At 42.1% G+C, this 23,466-nt stretch overlaps 1 protein-coding gene across 1 annotated transcript in view; it reads left to right on the top strand.

The window, feature by feature from the left end:
- SLC1A1 (solute carrier family 1 member 1) overlaps positions 1-7,754 on the top strand; it is a 56,619-nt gene extending 48,865 nt beyond the window's left edge. The window contains exons 9-12 of the mRNA XM_030004790.2: positions 902-1,024; positions 1,553-1,747; positions 2,253-2,387; positions 5,607-7,754. Coding sequence (XP_029860650.1) covers positions 902-1,024; positions 1,553-1,747; positions 2,253-2,387; positions 5,607-5,853 — 700 coding nt within the window. The 3' untranslated portion in view covers positions 5,854-7,754. The remainder of the gene's footprint in view (positions 1-901; positions 1,025-1,552; positions 1,748-2,252; positions 2,388-5,606) is intronic.
- Positions 7,755-23,466: the final 15,712 nt, after the last annotated feature.

Genomic DNA, 23,466 nt, shown 5'->3' with positions numbered 1-23,466 from the left:
ACAGCAGGCTGTTTACCTCTAATCTTAATGCCCACAAAACTCTGCATTCATATGCACTCAGGATTAATGCACAATGTTCAAAATTAATGCACAATTTGAAGGATGAATTTGTCCCTGAGACCCACCCAAATATCCAGGCAAATACACCTAAGCAGCTGAAGTCAAGAGGACAATTTGACCTTTTGGAAGTCAACACACTTAATTTTAAAAATTAATAGTTTCAAAAGACAGTATTTCAGCATCTTACAACATTAAAGATGGCAAGACTACACATATCTTATTTGTACAGTCTGAAATGCCTCACTACATTTTAATTGTAGACCTAAGCTTACAGAGTTTTCCACAAAGTAAGTGTGGATTTTTTTATAGGATCATGTTTGAAGTTTCTGCAGAAAGATGTGGACTTCGTCTTTCCCTGACTGGGAAACATATTTACCTTTAATTCCAAAATGTGTTCTATAATAAAGGCAGATAAACTTAGAAAAATCATTTTGTTTTTCTGATTTGTCTGTAGTCTGCATTGTAAGGATTTGGCAGGATAGTGGAGTGTTTTAGCATTATTTCAAATCGCCCTCTGCATATCAGTTTAAATACTATTTATTACTTTAGTTTTCTCATCTTCATCAGTTTAAAATTATTTCCAATATAGTAGTTAATTCTTGTTCTACTTTGGAAAGAGAGACAATTAATAATCTCTCTCTCCCTTCCAAAAGAAAGTGCAGAACAGCATTAGTCTGTGTTTTGTTTAAGATTATATACTCTAAATTATGAACATGGGTGTCACTAAAGTCACCTTTAGTGTTTCATAAGTGTACATGAGGACAGAACTATTATCACTGTCTTATTAAAGCAAGACAATGAGATGGATCCATTTGTTTAACTAAAGCATTCTATTTTGCAGACTTGCAATCCATTCCACTATAATTCTGCCACTGATCTACTTAATAATAGTAAGGAAAAATCCTTTTCGGTTTGCCATGGGTATGGCTCAGGCACTTCTGACAGCCCTCATGATTTCTTCCAGGTAAACAAAAGAAACATTTATTTTCTGTAATGTTCTTAGTAGTAATTGCATTGTTTGCACTCTGATTTTATTGCTAGTTTGTTACATACCCTGATTTCACCTGTACAATTCTCAGTCGTCTGGAGGTTGAAATATTATTTTCATCATTATTTCTGTAGTACCCAGAGGGCCACTATAGATTGTGCTGGCCTTACACCAAATGAGAGCCTGCCCCTCCCAGGAGGAGACAGTTCTTTGCCATTCAGTTCATTAGTCACAGACTTGCTAAAATTTAAGCTGTTGCGCTGTTTCTGTGACTGTGTACATCATGACGGTTTTGCTATGTTATTTTGAGGATAACTAAGACTTTGTTATTTCTTCCTGTAATTAGAAGAGATAACAAAAGTTACTTTGCTTTTTCATGGTGCACCCTTCCTGCCTGCCTTAGATCCTAAGTCTTAGAGCAGATCAGGCTCTGAGGAAAAGGAAAGATAAGGGAAACGATATGCTGTTGCCTGTGCTTACTTTATGTGTTTATCTATGTGCCAGTTCAGCAACTTTGCCTGTCACCTTCCGCTGTGCGGAAGAAAAAAACTTCATCGACAAAAGAATTACCAGGTTCGTTCTTCCAGTTGGAGCTACCATCAACATGGATGGCACAGCTCTTTACGAAGCAGTAGCAGCTGTATTTATTGCACAGTTGAATGACTTAGAACTGGATATTGGCCAAATAGTTACCATTAGGTAAGACTAAAGCCATCACATGCATTTTGTTGGAAATGGGTTTTTTTAATGAACGGTACACTAACTTTGGATACCCCATGGGAAAGTTGAAACTATCATTCACAGCACAGAAAGTAATGTTCTCACTTCTTGGTCCGGGGCCTTGCCTGTGCAACCTGATGAGGAGGTGGGATGGGCCAGGACATGCAGCTGGTATACAGCATCGTTCTGGAAATTACCATTATTCTTCCACTTGCAAACGCAACTCAGCCTCTACCTCTGATCAGTCCAGTTTGCTTGTTAGTCTTGGATTGCCTGTTACTCTGCAGTGTAACCATAACAGTATCTATACTTGACTTGTCCCATAAACTTGTCACCAGACTTTGAGTTGATACTGTTCAGGAGGAAAACTGGAACATTGGGCTTGCTTCTTGCAGTGAAATAAGCCTATTTGTGACAGAAAAATAGGTTTTCTGTGAGCAACATGTATTCTGAATGCCTTTTCTGGGCTTTATGTGGGATTTAGTGTCACAGCTACAGCAGCCAGCATCGGGGCTGCAGGTGTCCCCCAAGCCGGACTCGTCACCATGGTGATTGTACTGAGCGCTGTTGGCCTGCCTGCCGAGGATGTTACTCTGATCATTGCAGTTGACTGGCTTCTGTAAGTTTAAGGCATTCAATAATTATTTTTCTTTTTTTTTAATGTTTACATAAGTTGTGTGGGAACATGTGGGTCTGAGAAAGAAAGCAACAAAATCATTTAGGACTGCTGCAGGAATTGGAGAAAGATTCTTCTTATGGCCAGGCTTATTCAATATAGAGTTGAATGCAGTAGTGGCTTTAATTCTGAAAGAAGTCCCACTGCATGGGATGGCAGTGAATAATCTCACATCCAGAAGTGCTGTCAACCTTACAATAGTGGCCACAGCATTAATAAATCATGACCATAATACTCAGGAAAACAAATTTGACAGTACCTAGGAGTGCCTCTGGAGTGTCAGCTGCCACCATGTTATGCTAAATTTGTACGCCATTCATAAAAATGAAATGTAGCCACAAGCTGATTTCCACAAAGCACATAAAATCCATACACTGGTGAATAGGTAGTGGAGCACAACATGAACTAAGAAGAGCTGGTTCTGGACGCCACATGCACACATGTGGCAGGCTGTACATGGGTCTGTGCTGCCAGCATTACTTTGCTAGGGCTTTTCTTCACTAAGAGTTTTTTAAAGACCCAGCCCCTTACTCAACAAGCACATACATGCAAGCTCAGAAAGCATTCCTTGTGCCTGATCCCAACCATCTCACCTCAGAGCACATCAAAATCCCTCAGTCCCATTAAGAACCTCTCTCTGGAGAAAAGCATTTTCACCAGAAATCTTTTCTGTTCAATTTACAGAGGTGTTTCTCTGCTACTTTTGCAAAAGCCCAAAGAATCACAGAGTGTGTTCTGGAGTTCAGAAGGACATCAGCATTCAGTTTTGTCCCATGATTCACTGAGAGAGTAACAGGATTCACAACTTAAGGAGTATAGCTTTAGTTGTAATACAGCTTTTTTGTCTCCTAAGCTGCGAGCTTTAGTGCTCAGACCAAGGTCTTGTTCACCTGCAGCAACTCAGCATGGATGGTAATTCATTAGTATCAGTGCAGAGATCTTAATCATTTCATAGTCTCTGCATGTCTTCTTCTTAGGCTCATATTTACACTCAAGGTAAATGCATTCCTGTTCCTCCCCCACCCTTTCCAATCATTTTCTTGAAGGATATCTGGCAGCAATCTATGTATTTCACAGATATATATATAATTTATTTGATTATATAACTCAATTTTGCAAGCTGTAGAGAGATATGCCAATCTCCAGAAAACCAGGGCTGTTGAATGGATCCAAGAATGAATTCAATTTCTGTATAAGCATTAATTGCTCCAAACAAAACAGCTCCAGTACATTCTCCCCATCAGCTGTCTGCAACAGGGTCTAATAGGTTTGTTTGCTATGTTCCACAATAATTTTGTTTTCTCCAGCTCTCCTCTTTGCCCAGTTGGCATTTAATTTTGCTAAGAATGGGGAAGATCAGTACAAACTGCTGGCTCAGAGCAGGTATCTGAAGAAGAGTGTAAGAACAGAACAAAAGTATATTGGTTCTTTTCCCAAAGTACTCTCCTAGCCTTCTGCAAATTGCACTTCACAGAATTCCTGAGCTAGAGGTGGGTTTTGTTTTAACAGTGCTCAAGAGATTTCTTCTTCTTCCATGAATGCCTCACTGCTTTTGGGACCCATATAAACTTTTACATTTCCACAAGTCCTGTGGAGAGGAATTCCACAACCTAACAATGTGTAGCACAGAGACATATTTAATTTTGTTTGTTTTAATCTATGTCCTAATCATTTTATTTGATGCCCTCTAACTCTTTTAGGGGAGTGAGAGAGAGAAAGGGAACAGTAATTCCCTATTTCTCATAGAAATCATAGTTTTACAAATCTGATCTCATCTCCACTTTGAAAGTCCACAATTTATGTGATTCTTAGGCACAGTACAAATACATGGAAGCTAGCTTTTCCACCATGAAACAGACAAAGAATTCAAGCTGTTTCTGATTCTAACTGAGATATTTTTCAGATTAAAGTGTCTCGCTGTGTAAAGCAAATTAAAGATTAATTTCATGTACCAGGGATCATTGCCAGTGCATTTTGCACCTCAGCAGATGGAATGCACATCATGATGCTGTGTAGATTATTAACACTTTCGCCTTTTGTACTTATTGCCTAATATGTATTATTTTGCAACCTGCTACTAGTGGCTCATTAACAATCCTCTAGTTAATTCTGAACTTACCAAGGTTTTATTACATAGGCTTGAGGAGTACTTCCATGTTTTTAAAGAAGAATAGAAAAATTTTGAGAATAGAATCGAAGTATTATGAATATGGAGAATACATGGGCACTTTTTAGCACTGGAGATCAGCAGTTGTAGTTGAAGAATATGTATATAAGACAGGCTCATTTACTTCACTTTTGGTTTTGCAGTCCCTTCTATCTGTGAGTATACCCACCTCAACATCTCTCCACAGGCAGAACAACTCATTCTGCCACAAAGCCCTTGCAGTGCTGGGTAGCTGAAAAGAAAAACAGGGAAGCATGACCTTCCACTGTCTTTGCCTTACTCCCACACCAATTTTCAAACTTTGCTATATTGCTTGGTTTTGTTGCTCCTCTGACAAGTAGCGGCAGATTTTTAAGGCCTGCAAGTCACATTCCTGTTGGGAGAAAAATCAACAGTACAGAAGTATCATATTCCTCTAAGTGACTTGTTCAATGTGATTTTGTACTTCAGTCCATTAACAATGAGAAGCTAACAGAAGATAGCCTTTCCCATTTCCAGGGTTTGGGCCAGAATACTGAAGATACTGGGCTAGGCACGCTTCTGGCTGAGGAAATGACTGTTAGAAAGACAAAAGGCACAATGCAGACTTTTCTGCTGCACCCCATAGTCTCTCCTCCCAACAAAAGCAGTCTCATCACAAAGAGAACAAGCTGTGTAGCATACTTCAGGGCCTGAGAAGTGATCCCTACAACATTTTGTAAGGCTATGCACAGCAGTGTGATTACTGCTCTAACAGACTAGTGATGTGACTTGCAGTTTTGCACACCCTGTACAAATTAATTTGTTATGAAAGTGACTCCAAGTTTGTTCAAATACATGTGGGGGAAATTCTGTTTCTTGTTCTACAAGATTTTTTTCTTTTAACTGGAGAATTACAACAAATCTGCACTGGGGAAAAAAACAGCTCTGCATTTGCTGGAGTAGCTTACTTTTTACTAAAGGATTTTCTAAGTAACTTACAGAGTGGTTTGTCTGACAACATTTTTATTCCATAGGGATCGATTCAGAACAATGGTGAATGTCTTGGGAGATGCCTTTGGTACAGGGATAGTGGAGAAGCTCTCTAAAAAGGAGCTGGAGCAGATGGATGTCACCTCTGAAGTCAACATAGTCAATCCTTTTGCCTTGGAAACAACAATACTTGATAATGATGAAACAGAGACCAAGAAATCGTATGTCAATGGAGGCTTTGCTGTGGATAAGTCTGACACCATATCCTTCACGCAGACATCTCAGTTCTAAAGCCAGTAGCTTTCAGGTAGAACAGGAACACTAAAGGACATGGCCATATGCAATATCTCAAAAAGCTTAAAGGATAATTGAGAATGAATTGCATCTCACATGCATTTGATTTATTACACAGACTCTGATTCTCCTTACAAGTTCTGCCCCCTTCTCATCACCTCTCCCAACAATTTGAACTCACCACTTTTAGTCCTTGCTGATAAGTTGAAGAAAAAGACAGTTGTAAAATACTTTTTTTTTTTTTTTTAAGAATATACACTATTGCTGAGGCTATCAATTGCCTCTTTGGAATCAGCATGCTCATAAATGGGTATCTTCACTGGAACAGCCAAACATGTTTTACTCAGGAGTAGCACAGCAGTTCACATCTTACCCACATTACAAAGCACCTGTATGAAATCCCTTTTAACATCCTTGCCTTCTGAACAGATTGCACTGTACTTGACACCTACTGTAACTTGATCATGTGCCAAAATACTCATTTCTGCAGCTGAGAGGATACCACTTGGGTGATTCAGGAGGGAAGAGACCAGAAAGGCATTGTAATAAGTGTTTTACTGTGAACAGGGTTTCATTGTTCTTTAATTGTGAAATAAATGGGCATGCAAGGATTTCCAGTGTTTATGTAGCTAGGTTTCCCCATGCCTTTCACATGAATGCCATCTGCTGGGATTGGCCTTCAGATGTGACGTAGATTGTTGTGGGTTTGCTCTTCTGGCGTCTGAAGAGGTTTTGTAAAGTGATGCTTCACTGATTTAGGTCCACTTTGATGGCCTCCTAGTACTTCTCCATCAGAAGCAGAAATAAGTCTGTTCACTGTTGTTCACCTTTGCCTCTAACCAAATATTAATCAGCCCAAAAGTAGGCAGAGGTCATGAAGATGAAAATAGATGATATAGCAATGCATAGTGCAAATTCTAAACCTTTCCTCCTTGGAATAAAAACAGGTATGATATCAAGAATATAGGAAGCATACCTTTTTCTAGAATGAAGCCACTGTCACTACACTTTTTACACAGACTGGTTGGGTTTTTGCTCCTTGGTTTAGTTTGCCAGTTGAACATGCAAGTTTGTAGCTGCAACACTACTACAGTGCCAACGTGTCAGCTAAACTGTATCTTATGAAGCATTTCTGGACCCAGAAAGTCATGTCTTCAGGTGGCTTGCTATAGGATAACAAGCACCAAGAACTTCCTTGTAAGAAATCTCCATTTTCTAAAACATTTTATACAAGATTTCCATGGTGCAAAAATCACTCTCTCAAGGGAGGAGTTGCTGTAACAAATATTTTTTGCCTTGCACATTAAAGTTGATGATAGCCATTTTCTATGTAAAGTAAACTGAAATTCATATACAGTTCTTTGTTTGTAAATAAGCTTGTGGTAAACCTAAAATTGCACTCATGCTAACAAAAAACCCTTCAAGTTTCTGCAGTGTTATATACTCAATTAAATCCTACACTTTTGTATTTAAATAAACCAGAAGCGTGCCAAAGAGAACTGATTAAGAGAAGAACATATTTACTGTAGGTTTTGATAAATTGCACCTTAAGTCAACAAGTCAATGAGACATAATACTGTATTTAAATTAAACATTGTAAACTATATGGAAGTGTTAATCTAAGTATTGGTATGTTTATACAAAATAAAGAAAATGCACAGATTGAGTAAATCAATCTTTTACCTGTGCAGAAATAGTATGAGACAGTCTTTATTCGTACAGCTTTGCTTATGGGAGGGAAAAAAACACCAGTTTCCACAACTAGCCTATAATCTATGCTTTGTCTTTTCTTTGCTTTAAGTCACCCTTTTATGATCATCCCATTATGTAGTCGGCCTGTTATGATGTACTGTGAACAGTGTTCCTAATGTGTTTTAAATAAATAATTTCTCTCTTTACTCTTGTGTTAGCCTACCATCCTATCCTCACTATAGAATATTCAGTTCCTTCAGGTATAGCAAGAAAAACAAAGCCAGTTGAATTTAGGATTTATGTTACCTTCACTAGTGGCTCAGCTGTAGCTTTGGCAAGAATTACTGTCTTCTTCCAATCAAATAAATGCTTAAGAGCACAGTGCTGAGATTGCAAGAACGTGCTCTAACTATGGATGATCTGCGTTGGGAGTATACTGTTAAAAACACACTAAGCAGGGGATTATTTATTATTTATTTATATGGATCAGATTCAGCTAAGCAGGGGTTGATGATGCTATTTTGCCATCTATTCACCACCAAGAGACCAAACCATATATGAAAATAGTGTTAAGTCCAAGGATGCTTTTCCTGACACAGTATTCTGAGTATGTACCCTCTATATATGTGGAAACATCCTGCATGGACAATGCATCCTCTTCTTATAGCCTCCTGGTCTGGAAGCTTTGGAGAGTGGTGGACAGTCTCTTTTCAGAAAAGCACCTGCAGGTTTTGGGCTTTTCCACCATGTTGTTATGCTCCTGTAGGGTCTTTGGGGCTGCAGAAGCTATCACAGGATTGGACCCTGCATTTTGAATAGCATGTGGGGCTTTAAGTCATGGGAGACAAGGTTACCCACTCACACATTCCTGCTGAAATACTCGGGGACTTGTAGTCAACTCTTAACGCTAAGAAAAGAAAGCACCTGGACATGAACATACACAGGTCTGTCAACATGCACACATAGGTCAGCTATTTCAGCTCCACCAGTGTTTAAACTGCATAAAAACAGTCTTGACATGTGCAGGTCATTTGTTCTTTAATCTTCCCTGCTAAGATGAGAAACTGCCCAGTTTGAGATCTTCAGAGACACAACCAGTCACTCCCCCAAATTCATGTTAGGTCCCTCCTCTAAGTTACAGTTTCAGGCCCTGTTTGACTATGTACAATGTACCTTGGAGCATCTCCTGTCATCCAGCAAGTGAGATGCCCAACAATGGAGAATGCACAGCTGTGCAGAGCTACAGCCAGGCAGAGTTTTCCTGTTTTTCCTCTTTCCATGTTTTCTGCCTGCAGCTTTTCCATGCCCAACACCTGGCAGCGCTTGGCGGACTGCAGAGCACAAGGAAGGCAGGATTCCCAGGGCATAGGAGGCAGACCAGGCAAGGAACAGCAACCAAGTCACAGCACCTTGACAACCAGAACAGTATTGCATGCTGAAAGGGCGGAAGGTGTAATGGAGAAAGGCCATGACCTGTCTATAAATACTCTTTTTGGAAGCCAGTATCTCCATTGGCTGTTGGCAAAGGCAAAATCTTGAGTGGATGAGATTTTTTTTTCTTCTGACCCACTACTTCTCATAGGATTTATCAAATGTTGCACTGTTGTTGACAGTCTCAATTGGCCCCCAGAAACCTACATCATCATCACGATTCAAAAAAATGTGTGAGGAGGAAGGAGCAGCAGGGAGGAGCTGTTACAGACTGACCCTAATCCCTATCCCCCTGTGCTGCTCAGGGTGGGATGAATGTAGCGGAGTCAGCAATGAAGAAGTGAAGTTGAACCTGAAGAAGTGGGGGGGGTTGGGTGGGAAGGTGGTTTAGATTTTGTTTCTTACCATCCAACTCTGGTTTTGGTTTGCTGTAAATGAAATTAATTTTCCCCAAGTTGAGTCTGGTTTGCCTGTGACAGTAGTAATTGGTCAGTGATCTCCCTGTCCTTATGTCAACCCATGACCTTTCCCATCTTATTTTTCCCCACTGTTCTGTTGAGGAGGCATGAGAGAGCAGCTGGGTGGGCAGCTGGCCAAGGCTAACCCACCAGAATGATATATATAATATATACATATATAGAATTATAAATAGAAAGGAGTGTATAAATGTTTATAAATATACATTTTATTTATTTATACATGGGTACACTATACACTGTACTATATGATAGAGGTACTATGACTATCCTACAGTATATAATAGATAATGTACACACATTTATCAAGATACAGAAATATGTGTAGCCCTAAAAGCAAAGGTATAAAATGGGTAAAACATTCTTTAATAAGAGCTAATGGAATGAATAGGCCAGGTCAAGGTCCTGCACTTCACCAGTCTGCAGAACAAGTACTACATGTCCGGGGTGGGGGAGACTTGAAAAGGGCAGAGGGATGCCAAAAGGGTGGTGGGGCACAGACATGTTGGAATGTGCCTGAGGGCTACAGACCCCTCCCAGGAGGCCACCAAGGGGCCCCTGGTGCAAAGCCTGTCACATGCACAGACCGATCCTATGAGCTGGACCAAGAAGGAAAAGACCTTAAGGGAATCCCCCAGCCGACCATGTGAACCAGAAGAACCAGCCGCTGGGCTTGTGAACCACAAACTGGATTTGGAGGTGTGTCACGCAGGGAGGGTGGGTGGCAGGGACAGCTCCCTTTGCCCATGATTGGGGGGGATCTTCCAGCTACCTGTAAGACCATTGTGGGGTGCAGGCTGCTGCTATATATGTTGCCTTATCCGTAGGTCAATGACCTTACAAAAGGTTTCAGGAAGCTCTGTCTGACTGAGGGGGAATCGGGAGTGTGCCATGACTTGTCTGCCTTCCTGTCTGGGCCTGCAGCCACCAAAGAAAGGAGCATGGGCACAGAAGTTACAGCGGTGTTCAAGTAAAAAAAAGGAAAAATCCTGGAGAAGTCTGACTGCTAACCAACTCTCCTCATACCCTGTTATCAAAGTTTCTTTGTAATTGAGTTAAATTGATTGTCCAGTGTTTCCTTTCATAAGCAGGTGTAATAGCGTGGGAGTAGACCTCTATGCCACAGCTTCTGCTAGCAGAGATCTACTGTCCTCCTGGGGAGGTGGGAAGCTTTGGGGATATATATCCCCTTTTTGAAGCTTCTAAAAGGTGAACTGCTGATCTCTACAGAAGCCAGCTGGCAACTGGCTTGCAAACCAGGGTGCTTATAGCTTAGACAAGGCAGCAAGAAAGTACTTTTAAAAGAAACAGGTGGTTGTGGCAGAGGTGGATGCACCATGGGAAGCAGACTTGGTGGATATGCAAGTTTTCCATCATCATGATGGTGTTCAGTACATCTTATCAGTGATAGACATCTTATCCAAGCTTGCTTCAGCCATTGCTCCAAAAGGCAAAACATGTTCTGAGGTAGCTGGGGCTTTTAAAACAATCTCGGAAGACAGTGCAAGCCTGAGAAATTACAGATGGACCAGGGAAAAGAATTTTTAAACCAGTCTTTAAACATGCTGTTAAAGCAGATAATGTTCACCATGTTATTACCAATAATGAAGTAAAAACCTCTGTCATAGGACCTTTTAACAGGATGCTCAAAACCAAGGTGTGGAGATATTTTACAACATGCAACACTTATTGCTATGTTGGTATGTTGTCCAAGTTCATGAAGAGCTATAACTGTAACTTCCACCAAGCTATCAGAGCCAGGCCTATGGACATGAATACTTTAAACTCCACAAGGGTTTGGAAAACCATATATGGGGTTGAGTTTAAAGAATTTGCGCCTCTGCTTAAAAAGGGAGACCTTATCAGGGATTCTAGAACAAAAAGGAGATTTGAGAAAGTTTATGAGCAGATGTTCGCAGATGAGATTTTTGTAGTAGCTGAAATTGTGAAAAGGGGACAGCTGCCTGCACACTACTTAACAGATTGTGATCACAAAGCAATTGAGGGGACATTTTACCCTGAAGAACTTCAAAAAATGAATGCTGAAGAGGACAGAATCTACTGAATCGGGAAGAACATCTCTGCAAAAGGGAAAGGAAGAAAGGAAACAGCTGCTTGAGAAGTGTCGGGGCTGCGCCCAGAAATTTAACAGTTGGACAGGAGATTCCCATGTCCAGAACATCTAGTGCCTGGCAGCGGATCAGGGGAAAAAGGACGGGTGGCAAACAGGGGATCATAGAACATCATGCTTGCCAGCAATGCCAGCACTGGCATCGTTCCACAATACACCAGCATGAACTTTCCTGTAGAGCTAGTGAGGCGCCTTGAGTCCTCAGGCAGGTGGGAGATGGTGCTGGTGGAAATACTGTACCCGCACAGCTGGGATAACATCAGCAAAGATGCTACCTTTGAAATACCACTGCAGGGTAAGATATGGCAGTATACTTTGCAGAAAGGCTACTATCTATCTGTCCCTTTCATGTTGATGGAACATGTGAACCATCATATTAACCCCCACAAGAGAACTTCAGCCATCAACTCTCCAGCAGTGGACCTGGTCAGTGACCCCATCATAGTAAAAACAAAGCTTAAAGAGGATAAAATCCTTACGCTTGTTCCACAAACAGAGATCTAACACATATTTTGGAGGCTTCTCTGCAGGTTGCTGCTAAGAAATTGCCCTGTCTGATGGATATCACTGGAGGGTTTAACTTGCTCCATCACTACACACATCTTGCAAAGCACCAACTTGTTGGGGAATATGTGATTCCATTATTAGTCTGTGTTTGATCAGTGATAATAACAATGAGGTCATTACAGTGACGTATGATAAGCTGCACTATGTGCTGGTAGCATGCCAGCACATCAACACAATCAGCATTGAAATAACGACTGACCAGCATAAACACATCTCATTTTGCTTTGGGTAAATGATTGTGAACTGCATCTTCAACCCTGGAAGTATCTAATATTTTAAGAAACCACACCAAAATGATAATGGTAAAAAATGGCAACCCATCCTTGCATGTGAATTATTACAGAGCCCAGACTGACAATGGTCTCCCTGGTTTTCAAGCTGGTTTGTGTGAAGCATGGTGTTGGGTGTTGTGGGTAAATTCTGTAGCCTGTTTAGAAAGACCATCCCATGACTGAAAAGGGGTTTGGAAATTGTTAAGCAACACATTAACAGCACCACTCAAGATACTGCAAAACACATTGGGACATGTTTCCAAGGTTGTCCCAAACAAGTTGGAAATGCCAGCAAATCAGGAAGGCATGGGACTTATTTGTGTTCAAACAAAAAGCCATAAAAGAAAGCAGTGCATGTCATGCCCCGGAGGGAAGGTCCACCCAGCCCCTTAAAAGAAAAAGGAAGGGGGACACCAGACAACAGCCTGGCCAGGATGAAAAGAAGAAAAAGAACAAGAAGCCAGGCTGAACAATGCAAAAGAAACAGAAAACCCAAGAGAAAGAGGTCCCATTCTACCTGTAGAAAAGGAAATATATTTTTAAATGGATGGCTTTCAGTCATGGCTGCTCAGAAGAGTGTACCAAATCCATGCTGGGTTTGTCTGAAGTGTCCCCAACACAGACTTGCTTTGAGAAAAGCCTTTTTATTGAGGTGCCTTCACTTTTTACTGTTGCAGAAAAGTCAGTACCTCTGGACTTTTCATAGCTGAGAATGGGGAAGATCATGTAGATCTGAACAACACCCTGCTGTACCTTTGCTGCAAGATTGTAAAAGCTGACAGGTCCAACCCATGTGCTGGTGAGGCTGTGGGCCTCGTGAGTTACCCACTAGACTCTGTTTGCAGCTAGCTGGAGGTTACGCTGGGGGACCAGCTGTCACACCCTCATTGAGTTGCCTCTTGATTACAGCCATGACACATTGTCAATGCATTTCTCCATGGGGTTGTTCTGCAATCACACAGCCAGGCAGCAGGAAGTGGGCACACAGGATCACATCGGTAATCAGCGGCTTAGGCAACGGTTGGTTGGCTCTGATGGGCCAGAGTAGGACTGAGCTATTTGGACTGCTCCATGGTGATCTGTTCTTTCAAGGCAACCTTTTGTTGAACAGCGTGAATGTAAAAATGAGCTGATGTGCATCAAAGACAGTTTTTGTTTGATCAGCTCCCCACCAGCAGGGACAGGTCATTACGTAGGCCTTGTTGTTTGTGAAGAAAGTGTGGGTGGCACCTGGACCGTGTTTGGGGCACATTGGGGCATTACTAATGTCTAGTGCAAAACAGCCAGTGCACCAGATGGGCTTGAAAGTGTCCAGCATACCAGCTGGCAGCTGTATCAGCAACCAGGAAAATTTGTTTCTGGAACAGCTGCACAAAATTCTTGTTATTGGGTTCATAGATTGCAATGCTTTTAAAGAGCTGTTATGCTAAGAACCCTTTCAACTTCAAGCATTATGATATAAGTTTTGTGGCCTTGTATGTGGATGGTGAACTAATGCCAGTGAAACCCAATGCCAGCACTGCATTTTGAGAATGTCTGTGTGAGAGAGTACATACAGCTCATTCAGATGATTGGCAGCAGTATGAAAGGCCATTCCCTGATGGTTGACAGGGAAGAGTTCACCAGTGGCTATACTGAGTTTGCCTTTGACCTATCTCCAGACAAACAATCTGCTGATTTCTATTTTCAGGTAAAAACAGAAAACCTGAGAGCAGAAGTACACTTTACAAGGGCCTTGATCACCACTGTTAGTATGATTGTGTACAGGGTATTTGACAACATGATAGAAATAAACCAGTGGAGACGTGGTCTTTGACTGCATGTGAGGACGGACACTTAACAGCTTCCTTGAGTTTTTTCAGCAGACCCCTATGCCAAAGAAACATTTCTAGGTGTTTACCTGAGCAACTGGCTCCCTAGGACCTGTGTTTCTCCAGAACCAGTGAGCATGGTTATGAACAGCACAACTTCCCTGGCTGTCCCAGGAATAAATATGCTTGTGTTGCCCTAGTGTACTTGTGCATTCTTCTGATATTGTGTGTGTACATAATCCAACTCCTCCTGGTCAGAGGTCTCAGGAGTCTCAAGGGGCTTGTCCACTTCTGTCTGCGTAGGAAGCATGGGGAAAAAACAGTCCAAGAGGCAAGTACACCTTTACTTTGACCATCCCAAAGCAGGTTGTCAGGGTGTCAAAATTCTCAAAAATAACTCTGGGGAGTCTAAAAGACTTGTTTTGTTTTGTGGATGAAGGGAGAGAGACTAGTAAAATCGTAGAAATCTATCTTTTCATTGGAAGCTGCTTTGTGACATGGACAAATAGCATTTGTCCTGCCACCAACAAGCACATCTCTGGTGACCAGTGGTGTGGGCAGTTTAGTCCTGGCTAAGAACTTCAAGCTTCCCACCTGATTTCATCATAGCAGGCAACTCATGCTCCCACATAGATCTGATCTGAAAACCAGCTCTCTTTACGTAGTCCCTCTTTTGTTGTGTTGTATAATAGAAATAGCCAAAGGTGGTCCCCGCCAGAGGGTTCTGGTCATTTTCATGGTAGCATTTGATACAGCCATGGAAAAAGTACCCATTAAATTCAAAAGCTGTTGGCACCCCATTAATAATTGCATAGATGTTCAAGAAGTAGGATCCCATTTGATATTCACCACGTTGTAATGCTTGACAGATTATAAATTCTTTCTTTTCAGCCACATACATATGCCACTGAAGGGCATTGTATATCTCTTTTTCCTCAAATGATAGCCATGTGAAGGAAGAGCGCTACCATGTTAGGTTTAAGAAATACAAACCAGTGTGTGGACATGCAAATAATGGCCAGTATAGTGCAACTGTAAGGGATCTTCACCTTCACCTTTTCACTATCTTCTTTCTCATAGAATGTGTGACAGGATATCACCATAATCTCATTCCTGTATGATTTCAAAAGTTTCTACATCTTGCTGGCAATAGTAACTCAGTTGGTTTTGCAAGTCAAAAATATCCTGACTAGCTGTGTGCCATGTCGAGAATAGTTTTTTCTCTTCAAGCATCATGCTATCTACCCCATAATATTCCAGTGGTGGAAGAGGCCCCACATGAATTCGGTTTTCAGCAGTGTTGAAAAAATGGGAGAAACAACCTTTCCAGCCCTCAATACCCAAAGCTTGGGGAGGGCTGCTTAATTTCATGGGTAGAAAATTTAAAGTCAGTGAAAGATATACTCAAGCTGGGTACTTCTATGCATACGAATTCACTGGCTTGGGTGATAAACTGCATATCCACTCTTACCTTCAGAAGCTGACTAACAACAAAGTGAGCATCCCAGCCTTTGGCATTAAGTGCTAGGAAAGTGTAGCCCTGAAACTTTGTGTCCACAAACAACTGAACAAAGTCCACAAGACATGTGTCCTTCCATTCTCATTCAGTTTTCCTTTCTGCCCCTTCTTCTTCATCCCAAGGGGCATCCAGTGCTAACTCCATGGCAAAATGTAGTTTGGGTTATGTGTCCCAGTTTCCTGCCTATGTCCCATGTCATAGATAATAAAGCCCTGCCCTGCCTCTGGATTTTTGATCATGGGCATCAAACATCAGTACTCATTTACGTTACACAGCCTGCACGTCCAGACTTTACATTTGTGATGTTTTTCTACATAGGCTTTACATTTTTCATAGAAATCTTAGCCAAACAATCAATTTGGTTTTTAACAGCCAGGGTCTTGTGCCTCTGCAGACATCTCGCAGACCTGCACAGCAGCCTCCACCTGGGGCACCTTATCTGTTCCCAAGTTAACTGCACAGTCGTGAGACAAGGAGAGCCAGCAATAATATTTACTGCTGTGGCCATGGTTATACAATGTATGACAAAGTCACAAAATTTTTTTACCCCAAATACCTTCCTAACATCCTTAACACCATAATAATGTTAATCATGTAAAAGGAGGAAGCAGATCTTGAGATATTGAAGACCATCATTTGGCCTAAAAGTTCCCCAACCCTTTTTCTCCCCAGACAGGAGGATGATGAGTATATTTATATGTTGTTGATTCTCAGAAAAGGAGGTGTCACTCAACATGACCTTCCTGTGCACAGCCCACCCCAGTTTGTCATGTAGCTCTTTTGCTTTACGTAGCAATTCTGCATGTTAGATCCCTCACAGCTGTAAGGTCTGCCTAAGGCTCCCAGCAAAACAGAGATTATTGTGACTGTTATTTAGATGAATTAAATAACACCACTTTTTGTCCATAGTTCTGGAATCAAAGATAGACTGTAGGGTTCTGCATACCCCATTCCTAATGGCTTTTACAATAATGGTAGCTAGGTAGAAAGACTGATCAAAACATAGTTCTCTTTTACTTTGCAAAACAGTACTGACTGAGTCTAAACATTTTGCAGCCTTCATACAGCATAAATTAATAGTGTGAGATTACAAAGAGTTATGCATGCTGGCAGTTTCAAGACAGAGCTGGGCATAATCATCAGGTTCAAACAGATGGTGTAAATGATCAAAAATCTGCTCTACAGCCTGAACAAATCTTTCATAAGCTTCATGTAGTGACACCTGATCTAAATTAACTAAGCTGTATTCTCCTATGTATTGTCTCGCCTTGAACCTCAGGATCAGCCATTCCCACTGCTGAATAAGAACCACAAAAGCCATGGGGTCATCTGCTACCGCCACCATCACTCCTGCTACATTGAGGGTGGGGTAAATCTGGGTGTTCAAATGCCTCCTCAGTGCTTCAGAATGCAGCCAGTGGAACCCTTGGAAAACATCCTTGTTGTGTTCAACAGCCTCTTGCTGTTGCTTCAGGGTGCTGCAATAACTGGAAAATCACTTCCAGGGCGTCATCTTCTACCCTAGTGGGAGACATGTTTACTGGCCCACTAGGTTCAGAAAAGCAGTTTGCATATAAGAGCCCTTATGGTCCTTATAACGACTTACCAACAAAACACTTGCTCTTGCTGCAGTGGCTGTGGTCTCTCAGAGCATAGGGCTGCAGTGTGTGTCCCAAAGTCTGTGGATCGCTGCTTTTGCAGCAATTGTTGTTTAACATGCATGCTTGGTCTTCTGCTTCTTCTTTGTAGCATTGCCCTAATGATAAAGAGACATATAGTAGCACAGGTTTCTAGTTCAACACACTAAAAGAAAGCAGATTTGCATCATACAATCTCCTTGAAATACTAGTATTTAATCTGCTATTACAGTCTGTGTTACAGTGGGAAACTCTTTTACCCAGTCAAGAACAAGAGTGAGGCTAAGAAATGACTGGCAACCCATGACATTCCAGTCATCTCTGTAGTTAGATGTGGCCAGCCTCAAAATAGATCTTTAAAATACATTTTAAAGTCAATTGACCAGTTTTAGAAGGAACATCTCTGAGTGTCTACAGAGCTGCAAATGTCCTGAGAGGGTCACGCTCTGCTGCGGGAAGGGATTTAGACATTTGGTGCAAAACTAGAGTTCGCTGGATGTCAGCAGAGAAATCCAATTGTTTGCTGTTATTTTGTTCTATCAGAGGGCTTCAAGGCAGACTTAACACTAGAACAGCTGGCAGATCAATACCAGCTGGGGACTAATCAATTTTTGTAGCCTCCAACTGGAGGCTACAAAAAATCAGAATCCAACTACAGAAGCTGTATTAGGAAACTACCTTAAAAATCTCCTGTTATTGTCCCTGTTGAAACAGTGCCACAAGGGCTACTAGCTAGAGAACAGTATATTAACTGCTGGTTTAGTCACTGTCATTTAATGTTCCCCAGAGCACATCTAGCTGAAACTTTGAATAACTCCCATTGAGTACTGATAATGGCAACAAGATCATTTTTTAAGAGAAAGGTATGAGTGTACCTAAGACAGGTGTTACACTGGCTAACTCAGTGTAACAAAATCTCGCCTATGATATTTGCAAATAGAATAGAAGAAATTTTGGGTGGAGCTAAAAATTTTATGTGGAGATAAAGCAGCAGCCATGGCAAAAAATAAGTATCTTTAAGAGAGAAAAATAATGGTGCCTCTTGGTGTGGGCTCTGCTGAGCTGCAGCCAGGGATGAGCAAAGAGTTGTGGTAGTTGAAGAGCAGCCTCCTCTGAATTAAAAGCAAATGAAGGAGCTCTGAAATCAGTAGAAGCCCCAGCACACAGAATACCTCAATAAAGGGAGAATACATTGTTCTAGGCAGAAAGAGGAAAGCAGTACAGTGCATTGTAAAGATGTAGTGAAGGACTATAGAGTGGAAAACATGTAGGCTCCAAACTGGTGAAGAAACCACAATAGTGGAGCAAACACAAACTGCAAGCACAATCAGAGAGAATATGCACAGCCATCTGGTTTCCATGGACCATTTCTGGAGGGCTACTCATCCCGCAGCTGTTGGCAGGAATATCAGTCCTACAGACCTTGGTCCCAAGTAACCAAGATTCAAGTTTGGTATGCTAAGTGCATGACACATTGGCAGGACACACAGGAAGAGAAAAGAAGAGAAGAAAACAGTGTGTCTCATATTTACTCCCATTCCAAGATTGACTATTGGGACTTACTACTCTAACTATACATAAGTCTGGGACTCCTGCAGACCCAGAAACATCTGTACTGACTCTCCTTTTCCAGCTTACACTAGTTAAATGAAAGATATAGCTGCACAAAGCCTGGCCCCTTGACTTGACCTCTCCACCTTTTCACATATTCTCCCCTTAAGGTGCCAAGATATGTTATTAATCCTTTTTCATAACCCTCCAACTTTTTCTCTTAGTCACCCAGTAAGTGACTCTTCTTGCCAAATACACGAGTTAGCTCTGGTAACAGTCTCCTGCTTGAAGATCCTTGTAGGATGACATACTCTCTTTCCCTGTTCTCAGAGGTCCTGCTCAGGCTGTTTGTTTTATGGGCATATGTACAAACAGCCTCTTTTTGATCAATATGCTTTCCCTGCTTATTAAAGCAAAGAATCAAAGGGCCTAGCAAGGTAATTTTTTTTCTTCATCACCAGAGTTGCAGGCAGCGTATCTCAGACAATTTACAGTATTAGGCAGAAATACAGCTCTTCTCCTGTTCAGCAAGCTCAAGATAAGAACTGCATTGCACATTAGCAGGAAGGGCACTGACATTCATTTACCAAAAATCCTTTAATTTAAAATGCAGTGACTGTATGTTTTAGGAGGGAATAGGGACTTCAATATAACAGAATGTTGCAAGAATATTGTTACAAGCTATCTTCTGTAATAAAGGCAGACATGTGATTAGTATCTTCTATCCCCTGGTATTACCATTCAGGGTCAAAAACCTGTGAAACCATGTCATCAACCACAACATTCAAAGACAAATCAAGAAAACAAGTCAGTAACCCAATTCAGATAAAGACAACTGTCACCATGATGCAGCAAAAGGAGCTAAAATTATAAAAGCAATTGACTGATCCATGGGTTTCCATGGTCACTGAAGCTTGGTAATTTGTTATTAAATAAAAAATAATTACATGGTGATGCTACATTCTGCATTTTCAGAGGAAAATTAAATTTAAAACTGCAAGGATTACTTTCCCATGAAGACCCTCTTTCTCTTTATAAAATGATAGGGAAAAGCTATCAATAACAAAAACTTACCTCCATGCGTTCACATTCAGAAACATTGCCAGATAAATCTCCAGGTTGGCCTTGCCTTTCCTGGTGCTATCGCTGCTGGGTCACCTGTCCCGGCCTCATACACTTCCTTTTTAAGTCTGAGTTCAGTTAGGAGCTCCTTACTCACTCATGCCAGTCTCCTGCTGCTTTTCTTTGATTTCCTACTTGTTGGGATGGAGCTTTTTGATCTTGGAGGAGGTGATCCTTGAATAGCAGCCAGCTCTAAGAGAACCCTCTTCTTTCCTGGACCATATTCCACAGGATTTTTCAAAGCAGATTCCTGAAGAGGCCAAAGTCTGCTCTCCTGAAACCCAGGGTTGTCGTCCTGGTTTTTGCCTTGACATTGCCTCTCAGAGTCCTGAACTCCAAAGTCTCATGGTCCCTGTAGCCAAGGCTGCCCCTGACCTTCACATCCAGAACCAGTTCTTCATGGTGTGAATTAACCAGTAATGTAGCATCCCATGACCTTTTTGAAACATCCACGCAATACTTAGCAACAGACTCCTAATCGTGCTGACCTGAGTTTTGACTTCATACTCTTTGCCATCTTACTGCCAAACATGTTAAAAAAGAATCACGGACTCACAGAATAACTCAAGTTGGAAGAGGCCCACAAGGATCATTGCGTCCAACTCCCTGCTCCTTGCAGGACTACCTGGCTCTAAACCATATGACTAAGAGCATCGTCCAGATGCTCCTTGAACTCTGACGGGCTTGGTGCCTTGACCACTTCCCTGGGGAGCCTGTTCCAGTGACGGACCACCCTCTCAGTGAAGAACCTTTTCCTAGTGTCCACTCTGAACTTCCCCTGACAGAGCTTCCTTCTGTTTTCTCGTGTCCTATTGCTGGTCACTAGAGAGAGAAGATCAGCACCTGCCCCTCCACTGCCCCCCGTGAGGAAGTTGGCAGTGAGACTTGCTGAGATCACATGAAAGCTCCAGCCCGTACCTGGCACTGGGGAACACTACCAGTCCTTTGAGGGGATTTATATTTTAGCATGGAAAGCAGAGGAAGTGTATGATATGGCAGTGATTGTCAGTCCCCATGGTTCTACTTAGATCCATCAAAGTCTTTTGTTAGTCACTGAAGTTAGTGGAAAGTGTTTCTGGGGTTTCATCAATAAACCTTTGAGTTTAGCCAGTAGGGTGTTCCATTTGCATGCTTCGAAGCACTAACAATTACTAGGACAGTGTACTTCTGACTATTTGCCTGGTTTAGAGAGAGGGAAACAGTGTTTCTCAGGTGATCAGTACTTGCAGGCTAAACTGGTCGCTATCTAGAGTAACTTATATTTGCCTGGGTCCTGGTCTTGTATTCCGCAGTGCTATTCCAGTGTGCAAATGTTTTACCAGCCCTATATTTAACAGTCATGTGTATATTAAGTGTTTCCACAAATATGTTAATCCGTGACAGGTTACATTCTTTAAATCCAGCTTTGTATGAGAATACTGAAATCATTCAGCTTGAGATGGACTTCTGGAGGTCACCTAGTCCAAACCCCACTTAAAGCAGGTCCAGTTAGATTAAGCTACTTAAGGCCTTGTGCAGTTGAGTTTTGAATATTTCCAAGGACAGAGATTTCATAGAATCTCTGGGCTGACCACCCTCATGGTAATAAAAGTTGTCCTTGTATCTAATTGGAACTTACACCATTTGTTCTTGCCCTTCCACTAGGTATCTCTCAGAAGAGCCTGGCTCAGTCTTCTCTACATCCTCGCACGAGGTACTCATAGACAGCAACACAATCTCAGAATCACAGAATTGTTTAGGTTGGAAGAGACCTCATGAAACCATTTAATCCACCCCCCCTGCTCAGGGAGGGTCAGCTAGAACATGTTGCCCAGGACCATGTCCAGTTGGGTGTTGATTAAGTCTGTGGATGGAGACTCCTCAACGTCCCTGGGCAATGTGTTTGACCAGCCTTACAGTAGAACAGTGTTTTCTTGTGTTCAGATGGAATTTCATGGTTTTTAATTTGCGCCCATTGCCTCTTGTCTTGTCTCTGGGCGCCACTGCAAAGTGCCTGGCTCTGTAATCTTCATTCCCACCCATCAGGTATTTATACACATGAATAAGATCCCCCCTGAGACTTCTCTTTTCCAGGCTGAACAGTCACAGCTCTTTCAGTCTTTCCTCATATGAAAGATGCTCCAGTCCCCTAATAATCTTTTTATGGCCCTTTGCTGGACTTGGTCCAGTAAGTCCATCTCTTTCTTGTACTGGGGAACCCAGAACTGGACACAGTTCTCCAGCTGTGGCTTTACCAGCGCTGAGTAGAGAGGAAAGATCACCTCCCTCCACATGCTTGCAATGCCCTTCCTAATGCAGCCAGGAGGCTGTTGGCTGCCTTTCCCATGAGGTTGCATTGCTAGCTCATGGTCAGTTTGTTGTTCACCATGACCCTAACTAAAGTCTTTCTCTGCAGAGCTGATCTCCAGCCAGTCAGTCCACAGCATGTACTGGTGCCTGGGGTTATTCCTGCCCAGACACAGGATTTTGCATTCATCCTTGTTAACCTTCATGAGATTTCTCTCAGACATCCTTTTGTCTGTCTGAGTCCCTCTGAATGGCATCCTACGGATCAGCTACTCCTCCCAGTTTTGTACTGTCTGTGTACTCGCTGAGGGTGCACTCTGGGTTGTTGGTGAAGATGTTAATGGTACTGGCCCCAGTATTGACCCTTGGGATATGCCACTAATGACTTGCCTCTAAGCCAGTGATCACAACCCTCTGGGCCTGACGGTTCAGGCTATTTTAATCCACCTCACTGTGCACTCAATCTAACCCATACTTTGTCAGCTTTTCTGTGACGATGTTATGGGATGCGGTGTCAAAAACCTTACTAAAGTTGAGGTAGATTGTATTGGGTCTGGCTGACATGGAGTTAATTCTCCCCATAGCAGCCCTTGTAGTGCTGTGCTCTGTCTTGGTAGCTAGAAAGGTGTTGATAACACAGCAGTGTTTTGGCTACTGCTGAGCAGTGCTTGCACAGCATCAAGGCTGTCTCTCCAACATTGCCCCCCCACTGGCAGGCTGGGGCTGGTCAAGATCTTGGGAGGGGACATAGCCAGGACAGCTGACCCAAACTGACCAAATGGATATTCCATACCATATGATGTCAGCTCAGCTATAAAAGCTAAGTAAGGGCCGGGGTTGGGGGGGGCATTTGTTATTTACGTTTGTCTTCTGGAGCAACCACTATGAGTACCGAAGCCCTGCTTCCCAGGAAGTGGCCAGGCATTGCCTGCTGATGGGAAGTAGAGCATAAAATCTTTTCTTTTCCTTTGCTTTCATGCACGACCTTTGCTTTTGGTTTGTTAAACTGTCCTTATCTTGACCCACGAGCCTTTTGTTATATTTTTCTCTCCCCTGTCCACTTGAGGAGCGCAACTTTGGTGGGCACCTGGCACCCAGGCAGGGTCAACCCACCA

This window comes from Aquila chrysaetos, chromosome Z (assembly GCF_900496995.4).
Source record: "Aquila chrysaetos chrysaetos chromosome Z, bAquChr1.4, whole genome shotgun sequence".
Lineage (NCBI taxonomy): Eukaryota > Metazoa > Chordata > Aves > Accipitriformes > Accipitridae > Aquila > Aquila chrysaetos.
The sequence above is the reverse complement of the archived record's forward strand: the minus strand, read 5'-3'. Positions and strand labels throughout refer to the sequence as shown.